The 16,144-nt window shown below is 42.8% G+C and overlaps 1 protein-coding gene across 2 annotated transcripts in view; it reads left to right on the top strand.

Moving 5' to 3' along the window:
- inpp5a (inositol polyphosphate-5-phosphatase A) overlaps positions 1–16,144 on the top strand; it is a 161,504-nt gene that overhangs the window by 126,457 nt on the left and 18,903 nt on the right. For both annotated transcript variants that reach the window (XM_023155623.3, XM_004554565.3), the window contains exons 10-11: positions 8,106–8,198; positions 9,297–9,371. In XM_023155623.3, the coding sequence (XP_023011391.1) occupies positions 8,106–8,198; positions 9,297–9,371 (168 nt within the window). The remainder of the gene's footprint in view (positions 1–8,105; positions 8,199–9,296; positions 9,372–16,144) is intronic.

Genomic DNA, 16,144 nt, shown 5'->3' with positions numbered 1-16,144 from the left:
AACTGATCAATGATCAGCTGATCGGCTTTTCTGTCGCGAGTCCCGTCTCTCTTGTTTGTTTATCACCCACTTTGCGCCAGAAAGAGGAAACCAGGCTGAACAACAGCAGCACGTTTAAGCTTGATCAGCTGTTGTTAGAATTTATTTAGCTGGTAACTGTGCAGGGGCGGATCTAGCAAAGTTTTGCCAGGGAAAGGGGGGATACAAAGAAATACTTTTCTTTCTTATTCTCCAGCTTTTAATAAATAATTATCTGAATCTTACAACCAAAGTTTTCATCTGATGTAAAATATATAGAAGTCCATTACTGTATATAGAAACTGTTAAGTCTAATATACCCTAGTAAGCTATACTACTTTTTCCTTTGGGAAGGTACCATCTGTGCAGTCTGCAATTCTGTTGAAGAAAGATGTTGAATCTATTTCATTATTGTTGAAAAATAATTGATTCCTGTGCATTTGTTTTACACGTGCATTAAATTAAAGTCGATTATGTCGATTAAGCATCACAAGGCAAAGGGTGGGGGGTGGTTTCCTATTTTTTTTGCTGGGAGTTGGCAACCCTATTAGCTGGGTTGTTTAATATTTCCACTAAGTTCTCTTTAAAATAGCAGAATAGGGAGGATGGTGCAGGTTTATGTCTATTAGATTGATCAGTGTTGCTGATCTGTGAAATATTTTGGGTGCAGTGTATTTTTTGCATACAGGTATAACAGAATAGCTTTAGTGTTTTGGTTTTTAAAACTTGAGTATGAACTTATACAAAATTCAGCAAGATATTTAATTAAAAACTGTTTTATTGATTATATATATATCGGATTCACATCGGTATCAGCAGAGATCCAAATTTATGATATCGGTATCGGACATAAAAAAGTGTTATCGTGCCATCTCTAGTTAATACTCAGCTAATCAACAAATGAAAAGCGCGCCGTAAGGTGATGCACCTTTGAAGATTCCTTTAAAGGTTCTAGAGAGATGGCTCTTTACTATTGGTTCATATCATGCCACAGTGTAATACCCACAGTGCACCTGATAAGTTTTATACAAACAATATAGATACTATAAATTGATTTAGTGATCAATCAGGTCTGTCTGTGAATACCAGTGGACTCAATGCATGACTTAAAAACATTTAATCCAAGCAACATAAGAGCTCTATAAATCATGAATAATCAACTTTGGCTTCCACCACAGTCTTTCTTTATGTTTTGCTTTATTGATGGTTTGTCTCATCTTCTGTTAGTCAGTATGGACACCCGGCTTTGAAAAATAACCCAGGGAGGAACGACAACAGCTAACAGTGATGCTGTTATTTAGTCCAGATGAAATGTGGCATAAACTGTGAAGGATAGGGATCTCTTTGTGCCTGGTACATAGTGTCCGACTTGTATGATGTCAGTCTATTTTTGACTAATGCAGTCCTCAGCGTTTGTAAAACAGAGCACAATAATAGTTTTTTCTCTGTCCCTCTGAAGGATTGAGTGGCACATTCGCTGCGGGCTGTGCACAAACATGCACACATGCAGCATTTGAATCATAACGCATATAAGCACAAGAAGCAGTCTTTATGAGAATAGCGGCACGTCGCAAGTCAGACATGATTCCTTTTTCAAATCAGGGAACTATTTAACTCGTGGCGTTTGCGAGCTTGGGCTCATTCCACTGCAAACTTTGAAAAGCGATGACAAAGAATAAACATTCCCCTGTTGTTAAGGAAGCCGGCAAACCTGCAAGGATTATTTAAACAAGTTGGCCGACAGGATTCCCAGTGTGAATCTTTACTGTCAGCACCAGAGTGATGTTACTCGACAATGGCTCATTGTAACACAGCTGTAAACCCGGTGTTGGCACCACGGGCTTTTAAACAACTCTGCCCACTGACATTAAAAGTCACCGGGCTCCATTCACATCCACACACAAATATCCCATCATATTTAAGAGGGCCCATTAAGGGCCACATTGAGAATTCATGGCCCTTTCTCTCACTCTCCCTTGTGATTTATCGGTGGCGAACATATTGCCAGGCCCTTTCAGAAGGAGTGGCTCAAGTTTTTGTCTTAGAGGAGGCCCAAAACAATGCATCTCAGGCACATTTCTCCGACAGGGCCGGGGGCCGGGGCTGTCCTAACATCTGTTTGTGTCCAGAGCCAGGCGGGCCCGGAGCACAGCGTGCCTCGGTGGCCCCCTTCTCCTCTCCTTGGGGGTCTTTGTTCCCGATTTCATGCTATCAGAGCGGCAGCATGTTTTCCTGCGCAGAGCTGTCACTGATATAAAAGGCCCTGAGTGGGGTCACATCAAGAGGGATGGGCATGAAAAATTGGTAAAATGTATCACAAAGCCCACCCACTAGATGGTTGCCTAGCGCCCTGTGGTGGGGGATGTCAAGACCCCTCCGCCTCCTCCTCTGTTACCTTCCCTTTTCCCCTTTCCTTTGCTGAATTACACCTCTCCCTCTCTCTCACCCTGGTGGACAAGCACATCATTTAGATGAAATGGTGCAAACAAATTAACGGGTGGTGCTTCAAATAAGTCTGCGTTCTTTGTGTGTGATGAGGGTTTACTGGGGTCCTACCAGTAGGAAGGAAGCTGGTCACCTGCCGGCCCGCCTGACTGAAAAAGCCATCAAATGCTCTCTCAGAACAAGAACAACTCATTTGTTACACGTATGAAGATATGTTTTTAACATTTGATGAAGTCTGTGTTTAATTTGCTTCTTCAAAAGTTGTGGAAGAGTCTCCATGATTGCAGCGCGTCTCGTTTACAGTGCTAACCACGCTCCGGCCTCTTTCGAAGAGTACAGAATTACTCTCTCATTAATTGTTAGGACCTGATTTTATTGAATACCAGAGTAATGAACTCAACATACTCTGTATGCTTATTGGACCGTCACTAATCACCAATCAGTGATTGGGCCTTCGATATTCCCTAATTGACTCGGCAACGACAAATCACCTCGCTGTCTGTTTCCTTTAATTGATTCCTGCGGTTTAGAGCTGCTGCAGGAGCAGGTAAATTAAATGAGAGAGCAATGTTTTCAGGTGCTTAGTAAGTGCTTATACTCTATCAATAGCGCTGCTGCCGCCTATATTTTAATGCGCTACAATGATTGCTTCACGGTTGGATGTGAATTTGTTTTCTCATTAACAGGATAAATGCCGTCTTTAGGTCCGAGGTGTTAAGAAGAAGTCGTGAATGGCCGTGGCGCTGCCGGCTACTCCTTCACATCACAAAGCTCCCTTTTTTTGGGAGGAATTGTAATAAGTGCAGCTAACATTCAAATGAATGGCTATTGAGCAATTTAAGCATGCACGGCTTTATTGAGAGGTTAAGAGAAGCCGGTACGTTAAACAGTCTTGCAGACATCTGCCGCGGTTGGTTTCAAAGTGCTGACTAAAAGTGGCAGGGGAGGTTTCTCAGATTAAATCTCTCATTAGGTTTTCTTTGTACAGGTGGCAGTAATGTGTCAAGAGTCCGGGCCTGAGACAATGCCCTCCTCTTACTGGGACTAATATGGCTCTGGAGAGCCCAGCCTCCTTTTACTGCCACTACTTTACACAGAGACACAGTCACAATGAAGCATCTGGTGGCCTTTTCCTGTGTAGAAAGCTTTTCTGCGGCTATTGTGTCAGCAGCAAGTGTGCATGTGCGAGAGAAAGAGACAGAGAGATCACGAGGCTTAGTGCGTTTCTGCAGCTCGAGCCGACTTGTCGCAGCAACTGTCCGTTTCTCTTTAAAAACTTAACTCGAATAGATGATTTCTGAATAACTCCCCTCAGCTCCAAGCTTGGGTGGGTGGCCAAGTGCGTGCTCGTGCATCTGTGTGTGTATGCGTGAGTAAAAAGAGGAAAAAAAAAAACAACCCAGTAGTTGGAGGTCACAGGGGTCAAAGTGATGAATTTTTATAGGCCTGTTCCTTGTGTTTCAGCCCTGTCCCTTTCTCTGCGCGCTGCACTGCCTCTCAAAGACAACCATGCAGGGCAATTTGTCCTGCGGGGCCCTGCAGAATGGGCCAGCAGAGAAGTTAAATACCAGGGGTGAACACACACACACACACACACACACACACACACACACACAAAACATACACATACATTGAGTTTCTCTCTCACACAACCCTCCGTCCTGTTGTCCCGAATGATTTGTGGCCTGTCCATTATCAATTCCAGGGGGACAAATGCTTTTGGTGGGTTTCTGAAGGTAAAGCCAGAATGGCAGCCCTCATTGTGCCATTGTTTTTAGAGAAGTTTCCCAGATGTTATAATGCACAAGATAAATAGGGCACATTATCACTACCTCGCACGCCCTCTTACCTCTTACCAAGCTCTTTTTTTTCTTTTTCTTTTTTAGCAAGGGCGTGGCAGGTTAGAGGACCTCCTACAACGCGCACACTGCCATTGGCCATCAACATCAGCTCTCACCGCTGCTCACTGAGTTCATGGAAAGGAGTGAGAGTTCTGTGTGTCTCACTTGGTGTCAGGGGAGGACACAGGCCAGGTTTACTGGGGTCAGCCGCCGACCAAGTGGGTCACACAGACTAACTTTGCGTTCACGCTGAATCCCCTTACCACTGTATATATGTGTGTGTGTGTGTGTGTCAGTGATGAATCCACTGTGTTTGGAGACATTAAATTAGCCAGTCACAGGGAGAGCGGAGTGGATAACTCTGGCTTGTGTCCAGTCAGATGAGGTGGGGAGGGGTCACAGCTGATTTACTGGCTCTCCTGTGTAATAGCTGGCAGGAAAGCATGGCCGAATTTGTTGTCTGCTACTTTGGATGCCACCTTCTCCCCTCGTTCGTGCAGATGTCGCAATCGCGTGCGCAGGATGAGCGTGATGAACGACGGCGAGTGGAATAAAAGCGATCGGAGTGCCGAGCAATTCGCGCTGAACCTGCCACCCCGGCTGGCACACCTTAACTCAGCTGGCAGCTTGGCTTTGCGTGGCAGCTAGAAAATAATGGTGCATTCTGACAATGCCAGTGCTCCTGCTGACACAGAGGGGAGCCCCCGTCCCCTGCCTCTAGTAATGAAGAATGAATACTTAGCTCATTGTCCACTCATCCTCTTGTCTCTTTCTGCACACGCTCTCATACTTTCTTTAATAATCACTGGGCTTCTGTGGGAGGGGGGGGGGTGTCCATCACATAGGTTGGGACATGCAGTTTACATGAAATAAAAGCATATAATAAACTACATGCCTTGAATATGAAATTAATTTTCCAGCGTTGCCTTTCATTTATTTTGTTTTGAGCAATAAAAAGGTAAAACATAAAGGTTAGTTAATGTTAAAAAAAATCAAGAGATACTTTTATTGTATTTAATATCTGAAATCTTGTTCGTCTTTTAAACCTGAGCGGTGTGATTTTCATTGAATGCTCCCTTCTGTTTGTGCGTCCCATTAGCCTTTTTCCTCTTCTAAATGTTGACTTGTGAAACAAACCTTTGCACATTGTCGAGACTGCTATGCTGCCCTGAGAGGGTTTCTTAGTGTTTAAGCTGGGAACGGTGGATCATGTCCATCTGTTGGCAGCACCAAACACAGAAGGCTTGAATGCTAGTTTGTGTGTGTGTGTGTGTGTGTGTGTGTGTGTGTGTGTGTGTGTGTGTGTGTGTGTGTGTGTGTGTGTGTGTGTGTGCGTCCTCGGTCTTTGAAGTGGGACAGATTGCTTTAACCTCTCTTCTAAGGAGAGCAGCTGGAATAGAGAGCTCCTTTAAGCAGCCGCTTCCTCCTTCGACAGTCATGAGATTATCCTCCATTGATGCACAAAGCCAGCACCTTCCTCCGCCTCTCATCCCAGCCCCCCAACCCCACCCGGCCCCTCTGGCCCTGGACAAACACACAGTGCTGACCTGTGACCCATAATGCAGAGACGCAATGCCAAGTCACTTTGCAGGATCTGTTAAAGAGGCCACAGCAGTGAAGACATCCACACTGTCCTTTGGACTACAGCGTTGTACGCTGACAGCTGTCTGTTAATATTTTCCCTTTGCCAGACTTCTTCTTCTTCCCACAGACTAATTGGCATATATCAAATGAGAAGCCAATTGCAGAATTATGGTAATGTCATTTAGGATGGTCAGTGAGGCAGTTTCTACATTTAATGTGCTTAGGAAGCTGCGGCTTTGAAGGGAGATATCTGTTCAAAGATTCTGCCCAAGCACCTGGGCTCTGTTGGCAGCGGGAAAGACACAGCACCACACTGATATAGCCTTAAGTGACAGCATGGGCTTCTCATTTTCCCCCAGACATCCTCAGTGTCTGGTGTGCGGATCTTATGACAGAGCCACTGGGATGAGCGGGCGCGTCTTAAATGAGTGGGATGTTTGACGCAGAAGATGACAGTAGGGGAGCTGTGATCAATCCAGTGCAATCAACCACCACCAACGGCAATGATTACTCAGTCGTTAAACATAGGAATGGATCGATTGTTAACACAGATGTCCAGAGCTGGGATACCTTAAGGTCCGTCTGCACCGGTTGCTATTTGTGTAAAATACCTGTTATTTTTCCAACGGGCTAAACACAGAGTCTGCATCTGGAATCATTTGTTTGCTTTAAGTTAAAGTGGTTTCCTTTCTTCAGGTAGCTAAAGTGTAATCATTCTGGGAAAAGACATTTTTTCCCACCAGAAAAAGCATTAGCTAATTGTCTTTTTTTTCTAATTGAACCCTCCCAGCAGTGACACTCTTGGCACACAATATAGACCTACAAGAATACAAAACCTCAGTTATCTCACTGAGAATTACATCATTCTGTTCTTCTCCTAGCTGAAACCTATATGTATCATCTTCTGTCTGTCCATATCTACATACATTTAACTGACTCAAGTATCGCTTAACGGATTATTGAAATCATTTGAACATGAATGGAGTGGCTATTTCTGTCCTTTAAATATTGATGCTTATTGTGCCAGCGAGCAGTGTAAGCTTCTGGCTTCAGTTGTAACTGTGAAGTGGCCAGGGATTTCTGCTTGACTGATTTTTGGATTTGCAAAGCAAGGCGACAGAAGGGCACCCACTTGGAAGAATTACTGGAGTCCGATGTTTGTAGAAACCCAAAAAACGTTAGGGTGCTTTTAATAGCCCTAATTTTAAAAAAAATGCAAAATTCACCACATCTCACAATCTTCTTGAAGATTTCTAAGAGTTTTTGCTGATGATATCTTAAAATTATTATTTTTTTAAATCAGTTATGTATTATATTACAGTACTGTTACATTTAGCAGTAATCAAACACCCCCAAATGACCTTCTTCAATTGTCTTTGCTAGCTGTGGCTACAATGACTTTTTGACAGGGAAAGTATCTCTTGCCCTTCTCACTAGCTCCTTCTTTGGCCTATTCATTGCACAAAGCTGCTTAAGCACACTTAAGCGCATTAGCATTTGGCTGCCAGGGGACCATATTGACCCTGCATTTGGAAGGCCTAAATGAGTGAAAGATGGAGCGATTTGTTAGGGCTTTAGAAAGTTGCTTTTGGGGGAGTGGGGGTAAGCATGAAGGAATGGGGCTGAGGCGGTGGAAGGGGGGTTCGAGGAGTTGTTCCACTTTCTCTCAGGGCATGGTGTTTGTTCTAATCTGGTGTGCCATTTCTTCATGGCCGAAGCAGGACTGATTTGTGACATTTCGGTCTAAAGGGCCTTTTTCTGCTCGCTATATTGGCTTGACCCGATTATCAGATCTGTGCTTTGAATTTGAATCAGGTCACTGGCTCTCTGCTGTGTGGTATGGGAACCACTGGCTAAGGGATTTCCTCATTCAACTGTCTTCAAACACAGATGGCCGAATGTTTAACTAATTGTTAAGAGAGTCCACAAAGAAGAATTTAACCATGCACACAGTCCATGGGGTCAGTACATAGACCCAGATAAAGAGAGGGGACAGTGAGGTGGCTGTTTGTGGGTTGGCTCTTTATAAGTCATTCAAATACACCACAGTGTTTAACGAATGGTGTTGAGGTATACTGAGAAACTAGTGTATGCTGTATATGTTAACGTGCCAGTAACTGTAAACTAGAAATTATATCATAGATGGTTTGCATGTTAGTGACATCAAATGAATAAACATTCCAATAATCCTCTATCCTGTTGCTTTCTTATGTCCAGAAACTCTGCTCTGATGCCACCATGCAGACAATCAGAACCGACAACAATGAAATTCACAAGCTAGTATTTCAAGAAACTGATAATGACCGAAAGGTGAGTTCTTCTGCTTTGAAGCATCATTTCATCAACGCTTACAAAAAAAAAAAAACCCAAACAAAAAAACAAATACAGTCCTTTTGTGGGACTGTGTATTCACTGACTAACCCAGGGGTGGGCAATCTCAGTCCACGAGGGCCGGTGTCCCTGCAGGTTTTAGATGTGTCCTCGAACCAACACAGCTGATTTAAATGGCTAAATTAGCTCCTCAACATGTCCTGAAGTTCTCCAGAGGCCTGGTAACGAACTAATCATGTGATTCAGGAGTGTTGACCCAAGGTGAGATCTAAAACCTGCAGGGACATCGGCCCTCGTGGACTGAGATTGCCCACCCCTGGACTAACCCAATGTAGGCTGGTCCAATCCTTCCACCCACAGGGGGCGACACCTCTGTTTGCACAAAGTCAGATTGTATGAAACTCTGTCGATGAACTACGTAGACACTGTCCTGATGAGTTTATGGTCTCATTCTTTAGTTTAAAGTCTTACTGGTATGACATGATGTTCATTATTTCATAGCAGGTTATGGTTTAGGGCGAGCCTACCTCGTGATCCAGTTCTAAAACACCAAGTTGTTAAGGGCCTAAATATTCAGTTCAGGAGATGTCAACGTCACCGTGTCCATCATTTATATACAGTCTACCGTTGGAAGCAGGTATAAGTTAAGGATTAAATGTAATCATAGCCAACACATTACAGTGTTTGCTGTTTTAAAGGTCAAGACTGTGAGACTGCTCACTGTTGGTCAGTGTGTCAAACTTCATTGCTTTTATCCTACTGATATTAAGGTATTAATATAGGTCTAACCCTTTTGTTAGTAAGTAAATGACAATATTCGAATACCATATTTAATGTAAAAAATTGTAGGTTTTGACCTGTGTAATGAAACTTCAAATACTGCTTATTTTCTGCTTTGATACACCTGACCCCGAGGTGCCAAGGTCAGTGTAAAGCCTCGATGAGACACGTGTAGAGATAACAGTGCTGTCTGCTGCTGCAGCTCAATGCTGTTCATTAGTTCTCTAATTACTGAGTGAAGTTCACATTAGTATTGCTATTAATCAGAGTGCAATTTCTCTCTTTCCACTGATTCAGGTTATTCTTCAAATTGAAAAGAAGCTTTTTAATTATGTCAACCAGGAAGTATTCCGGGAAGACAATGGGACCTCAGTAAGTCACTCCTTTAACTTTTATATAATCATCTACTTTCTCACCTCTCATCTTATCTATTACGAGTTTAATTTCCTTGATCAACTGTCATATACATTCATTTTTCACTGTGTAATGACCGCCACTGACTGACTGTGAAATCAACAAAGCAAAAGAACAAGTTCAAAATGACTCCTCATGTCTGCACAGTAGCACAGAAAGGTTAAAATAATTAGGTTGCAGCTGCTGACCTGAGTGGTGCAGATGCCCTCACATACCTAACAAACAAACACTCTTTTTCCCCAGTCAAGAGGCCAAATGTAGGGAATAACTTTTAAGCAGCACTCAGTGCAGACGAGACGTGTTCAGCGTCTGCAGAAGAAAAACAGCAGAGGAACGCACTTCCACTTTTATATGGTTGTATATTACATTAAGTAGTTCAAAGTTGGACCTTGTTAAAAAACATGAATGACAAACACACACACACACACAGCAGAATTGGCAGTGAAGCGGCAGAGTTTATTAACCTTGTTAAGTTAAAGTTTTGGGTAATAAATCAGCGTTATCATTTATGAACTTGCACTGGGTTTGTATCACAAGGACAGTGTGGTTTAATGTGAGCTCGTTATTACTGCTAATTCAATTCATGCCTTTTTAAGTGAAGTTGCATGATTTTGCACATGTCTCTTGTCACATTGAGAAATATATATATTTTTAAATCCATGTAATTATATTGATTTTCTTGGGCCGTCCGGGGTTTATTCATATGCCGCATGATAATGTTGATTTTCCTGCTCTGTGCGTTTATAAGTCACGTGACGTGCATCTCACTGAGCTGAAAAAAAGCGCCCACTTGATTTTCCATTAGCCGTGTTTGCGTGTCAATAAATTAAATGAAGCCACTGAATATTTTCAATTGTTTAGAGTGGCCTAACGCAGCCAAACAGATGGTTCAAAGTAAGCTGGCATATTTTGGAATTGGAATTGTGGGGGAAAAAAAGTATTTTCAGTTACTTTCCTTAACTTCCAAAATTTACTGAGTTCAGCATTATCTTTTATGTGACATTTGTTTGGCTTCAAGCAAGCTCAGTGCCTCCAAAACACGTGTCCTTCTGTTTTTCTTCTTTCTTCTTCAACTGCTGAGATACAGTATATCCTATTATGGACTTATTTTAAGCGTTTTTACTGTAAATGCATATTAAGGTAGCCAAATAATCCAGAAACTAGAAAATAAACATTCTTGCTTATAAGGTAAAATGTAGAAGACTGCGAGTCTTCAGTAAGGAAAGTCGATGTGGATGTCTGATTGCATGCTGTCCAGTAAAGCATGATTGAATCTGACCAGCAGAAATGTCCCCTAACTGCGAAACAGTAGCTGTGGGGAGGCTGAGGTACCCCACCCTCCCTTCACCTTCATTTCCTTCTCCCTTCCTCCCTCTCTCTCTGCCTCCTCACCAAGCCAGACAAGATGGATGACATAATGGGGGCATCAGAGATAATCTGATGGTCATGGTCTAGTTAAACACACCGTGTTATGATCCTTATAAAACAAACTACCTTTCCAAAAGGATAAATGTCCCTCCTTACACTCCTCCACTGGGGAAGGGGGGGAAAGAAAAAAAATCCATTGCATCCTTCATCAACTGCAAGACTTGTACCAGCTTGACAGAAATTTAATTCGAGGCAGCTCTTGAAAATAATTATTGTATTTTGAGAGGAGTAATCATTGGCCGGGACATGATTGAATGTGTCCATGCCTATTGACTTTTGCTATGATTAATAGGTTTGTTTAGTCGATATTCCCATCGAAATTGTATAATTAATTATCCCCGGCGCTGTCACGGCAGGACGATGGAGAGCCCTGATGAGTATTTGGGAAGATTAAATTTTCTGGGCGCTCATGGCGTCAAGGGGCACCATGGGGCCTTGCTCCGGTGGAAAGATGGGAGGAGCGTGGTGTGTGTGTTTGTGAGGCTGTGCAAGCATCCATGGTGCACACTCGTGCAGTTTCTGCCTTTCCTGGAAGACACGCACAAACACACACAGGGCAAGTCTCCCTCCTCCACTCCCATTGATTTTGTTTCAGTATCTCTTTATTGTAACTTTATCAGCGTGTGTCGGCAGATTGGGGGGGGACCAGGAGAGGGGAGGAGGGTGCGTTTGTGTACTAGCTTTAGCAAGTGATGAACCTTTCTGTCTGGCGTGCCTCTCCTTGTCATGCTGGCAGCGTAGTCTTCAGCATTACTCAAAAGCCCGGAGACATTTTAAACATGAGAGGGACATAAAAAAAACCCCCTAAAGAACAAATGCTGCCTCAGCCCGAAGTTCTTTCATATTTCACCTGTCAGAGCACTTAAGTGGCAATACAGAAGCCATGCTAAATGAAATCTGACCTTTATATAAATTGATGCTACAATGAGTATTTCTTTTAATTTAACTCGCCTTTCTTCTGAACGCTTTAGGAAAGTATTGACAGCTTACTTAGGCTTATCAGAATATATGGCTCTAAGAGACAGTGGGCCCAAGCTGCCGTTGAATTTTTTTACGTTTTTTATTTTTTTATTTTATTTTATCAGAATAATTGTGAAGTTAAATCCAGCCTTGGTCGGCCCATCTCAGCTCCCAATCAGCCATCCCCGGCCGGCGTCGCTGACGGTTTATCGGTTTTCTGCACAAAATAATGAAGATCCCATAAAAAAAGCGGGGAAAATACAGCCCCTGCAATGAAAGCCAAGTGTGAGGTGTAAAAATCAAATTAAATGACCTTTCACCCCAACATTTATTGATGAGTTTTAACAGCAGCAGGTGTTGTCACGGGGGATATTTGACGATGCGTAAATCAAAGCACAATTACAGTTGGTGGATGAGCGGGCAGCATGCTGAGAGGAACACTCGGAGGCCCAAGATGCCCTTTCGCCCTCTTTGTACCCCTCTCGGCTTCCTGCCTCTTAGCTATCAACGCCAGTCTGATTTAAGAGCGCGGCGATTATCCAAGCACAGTCAGAAATTTGAGCCCATGACAAGGTAGTTTTTATCCGGACACTTCTTCATCTTTTCCCCCTCCTTAGCATTGCCAGAGTGGCATCATCTCACGCCACCTCCTCCACAACTCCCACAAGGTCATTTCTGGTTTACAAACTCCTGCTGGCTTTATAATGTCACGAGGCCTTGAACTGATATCAGATGCTTTCTTCTTCTTCTTCTTCTGCTTCTTTTTTTAAAGCACTGACCTAACACAGCACCAGAGCATTCTGCTTAATTGACCCGGGATGAAATGTAGTGTGAAATTTGTGACTGCAGGGTTTTCCATTCACCTGGGTGAATTACTCAACATTCACTTAAGGCACACGAACACACACACACTACTTGAATACACACAGCCATATGTTGCTTATCCCCTGTTATTTAAACTGTCACACTCTATCAGTCTGAGCTGCTTTACCTCAAACATTATCACACCTGTGAATGCACAGATACTTCGCACTATAACTCACAATACTGTCACTATATGTTTCCTGCAATAACAGCGATACACAAAACTTTCTGAAATACATCAAGATGTTTAACAGAGGAAGCAAAATAGCCTTAAAGGGAAAAAATATGGGATATATGTTGTGTGCATATTTTCTTTTTTTTTCTTTTGAATAATGTGCCTCTTCAGTCACACATTCACAGTTCACATACAAGGTCTTGAATAATCAGGCCCCGCCTTGTCTTAAAAACCTTATAATAACGTATCATCCCAATAGAGCACTTCACTCTCAGACTGCTGACTTACTTGTTGGGCTTAGGACAGTAAAAGGGCAGAGAGAGCCTTTAACTTCCAAGTTTCTCTTCCCTGGAACCAGCTTCCAGTTTGGATTCAGGAAACAGACACCCTCACCCCTAACCGGTCGCAGCAGATGGCTGCCCCTCCCTGAGCCTGGTTCTGCAGAAGGTTTCTTCCTGCTAAAAGGGAGTTTTTCCTTCCCGCAGTCGTCTGATTATTTGGGTTTTCTTTCTGTTGGATGTTTGTCTTATAATATAAAGCACCTTGAGGTGACTGTTGTTGTTATTTGGCACTATATATATGACTATGTTGTCAATAGAGATCAATTCTAATAAATATTAGCGTCTAAACGCTAGTTTAACGCTACAGAGTTATTCTACTCTAAACTTTGAGGGAAGACACTGAAACAAATACCAGAGGGACTGAGGAAAACTGTTGACTGATACAAGATGTGCTAAATGTCACGGCGGGGTGCGCCAATGTGTGTGGAAACAGGACCCAAAAGCAGATGATGAGGAGGAATTGTAATGATTAACAGAAAGGTGAACCTTTAATGCGATGACGGCAGGGAAATGAACCAAGAGACCAAAAACAAACAGGCAAAACACTAAGAAACAAAATACTAAATGGTACTGAGACCAAAACCTAAACTATGACTGTGGTGGAAAAATAATAAACAAAGACCATGACTAAGACTAATAATACATAACAGATGAAAACTAGAACTATGACTGAGGTGAGGTGAGGTAAACAGGCTAAGACCATGACTAAAACTGTGACCCTGGTGAGATAAACAGACGAACCGACAATGGCATGAAGAAAACAAAAGGCTTAAATACAGACATGAGGTGATCAGGGGAAGTGGGGACACATGGGGAAACAGCTGACAGACATAAACCTAATGACAGGACCAGGAGAGAAAGCTAAATACAATGAACAAAGAACACATGACATTGTCAAAATAAAACAGGAAATACTAACAACTAAACATGACAACACAACTCAACAGACCCAACACGTGATGAATAAATACCAAACCCCAAAACATAGAAAACCCAGGAACAATAACCAATAACTGCCTAAACTAAAGGCAAAATAGGAAATAACACAAACTAATAACATATCAAAAAATACAAAGAAAACTCAGAGTGCTGGGTCGGAGACCCAGCCTGTGACACTAAATTCATTGGAGGCTTATACCCACCTTATATAACACTCATACAGAGGCTTCAAAACAGTGATTGAGTATTCCAACGCTCTCTGTTACACCAGTATGAGAATGTAATGCTAAATATACATTGGTTCACTTATCTTTACAACATCTTTTTTAATCTCTCAATTAGTAGTAATGCTTTCGATCAGCCTGAAGAGCCCCGTATTGGTCAGATGTGAAAAAAACAGCACTGAAAGAAGCCATCAGTGGCTGGATGGTGAGATGGTTGTGTACAGTGGAGCGTGGGGTTGCATCCCCTGCTCTGCCATCCCTCATCCACAGTGTGTGAGTCTCTCCTGTGACCCCGGCAGTGTGAGTTTGATGAATGCAGCACATCTGCCCTCCTGAACCGCTGAGACTCTGTCTGCGAGGCCCCCTCTGCCTCAAGTAATGGCCACTGTTCTACACCACTGACACGTAATCACACAAACACTGCAGAGCATCATCGTGAAGGAACACACCGACGGGCTTATTTATTTATTTTTTGTGTAAGTGCGTACTCAGCGTTGATGTGAAGACAACGCTTAGACGGTTATACACGTATGTATAAATATGTCAGCGCACACGGAGAACAGCAGTTACCTTCTTCTAATATCATAACGCCGACATGACACCGTCTCCACTTTGCGAGGACGTCCTTCCAAATAACAGCGATGACGTGGTGCTCATGGGTAATATTTGGATATTTCATCGTGTAGCCATCAACATATTGCTGCATGTAATACACCGACGTAATGTCATTAATGTTAAGCTGTCACACTCATACTATTGCGGGTGATGTCTTCATCGGGCCATCATTGTAGCATGGTGTTTGAAACGTGTACAATAGCCTAATTTACTACTAAACAAACACGACTCGCCTCCGTCTGCACGTCTTCCTGTTTGAAAGGAAAGGGCGGGACCTGCGAGCGGTCCTCCGGGAGGGTGTTGCTGGGAAACGTCGCTGTCAGTCTCTCAGGAAGGCAGTCATGCAGGTGCCCTAGCTACCTGTTCATCTCGCAGATAATTAATGTGTACAAGGAGCCGCTAATTGCACTTTTCACTAATGATTTATGGGTTTTGTGAAAGGGGGGAAATTGGGGGAAGTGTGTGTGTACACTCTAGTGAGTGAGTACAGCTGGGTGAGGAGACATGATTGATGAAGAGTGTGTGGATGCACTGTCAGTGTGGAAAGTTATACCCCCCCACCCCTGTAGGAAAGAGCTAGTGACACACACACACACACACACTGGTCAGCTGCTGTCGATACCTGCCAGCATGGGGTATGTGGACTTCATTGAATAAGGCCGAAGATGTGAGCCTCATTCTCCGTCTTTATCACCTTGTGTTGGTTTTCTTGAGAGACTTGCTTTTTTGTACATTGTATATCATGTAAATCTTGCATTTGACAAAGAATTTGTTGCATTTTTAATATGATTTGAATATGATCTGCTACCTTGTCCACGTCTCCCCTCTGGCTTATTCAGTTCAGTTCAGTTTTATTTATATAGCACAGAATCACAACAGCCACCTCAAGGTGCTTTTTTCTTATAAGGAAAAGAGGTAAAGTCAAAACTCCCACAATTAGATGACCCTGTATGAGCAAGCACTTGGAAAAAGTGGAGAGAAAAAACTCCCTTTTAACAGGAAGATACCCCCATACTTTCCTTCAACAGTAGTAGGGTTCAGTCATTATCAGAAATCAAATTAAAGTCAGTCCAAAGACATGCATGATGTCTTATCATGTGTCTGTTTGTTGGATCCATATTTTAATATAAACTTTGATCTGGTCAGTTTTTGAGATAAGAATATATTTTTGAGAGCAGCTTTTTG

Source organism: Maylandia zebra, linkage group LG13 (genome assembly GCF_041146795.1).
Source record: "Maylandia zebra isolate NMK-2024a linkage group LG13, Mzebra_GT3a, whole genome shotgun sequence".
Classification (NCBI taxonomy): Eukaryota; Metazoa; Chordata; class Actinopteri; order Cichliformes; family Cichlidae; genus Maylandia; species Maylandia zebra.
This window is presented reverse-complemented; position numbering and strand designations above follow the sequence as displayed.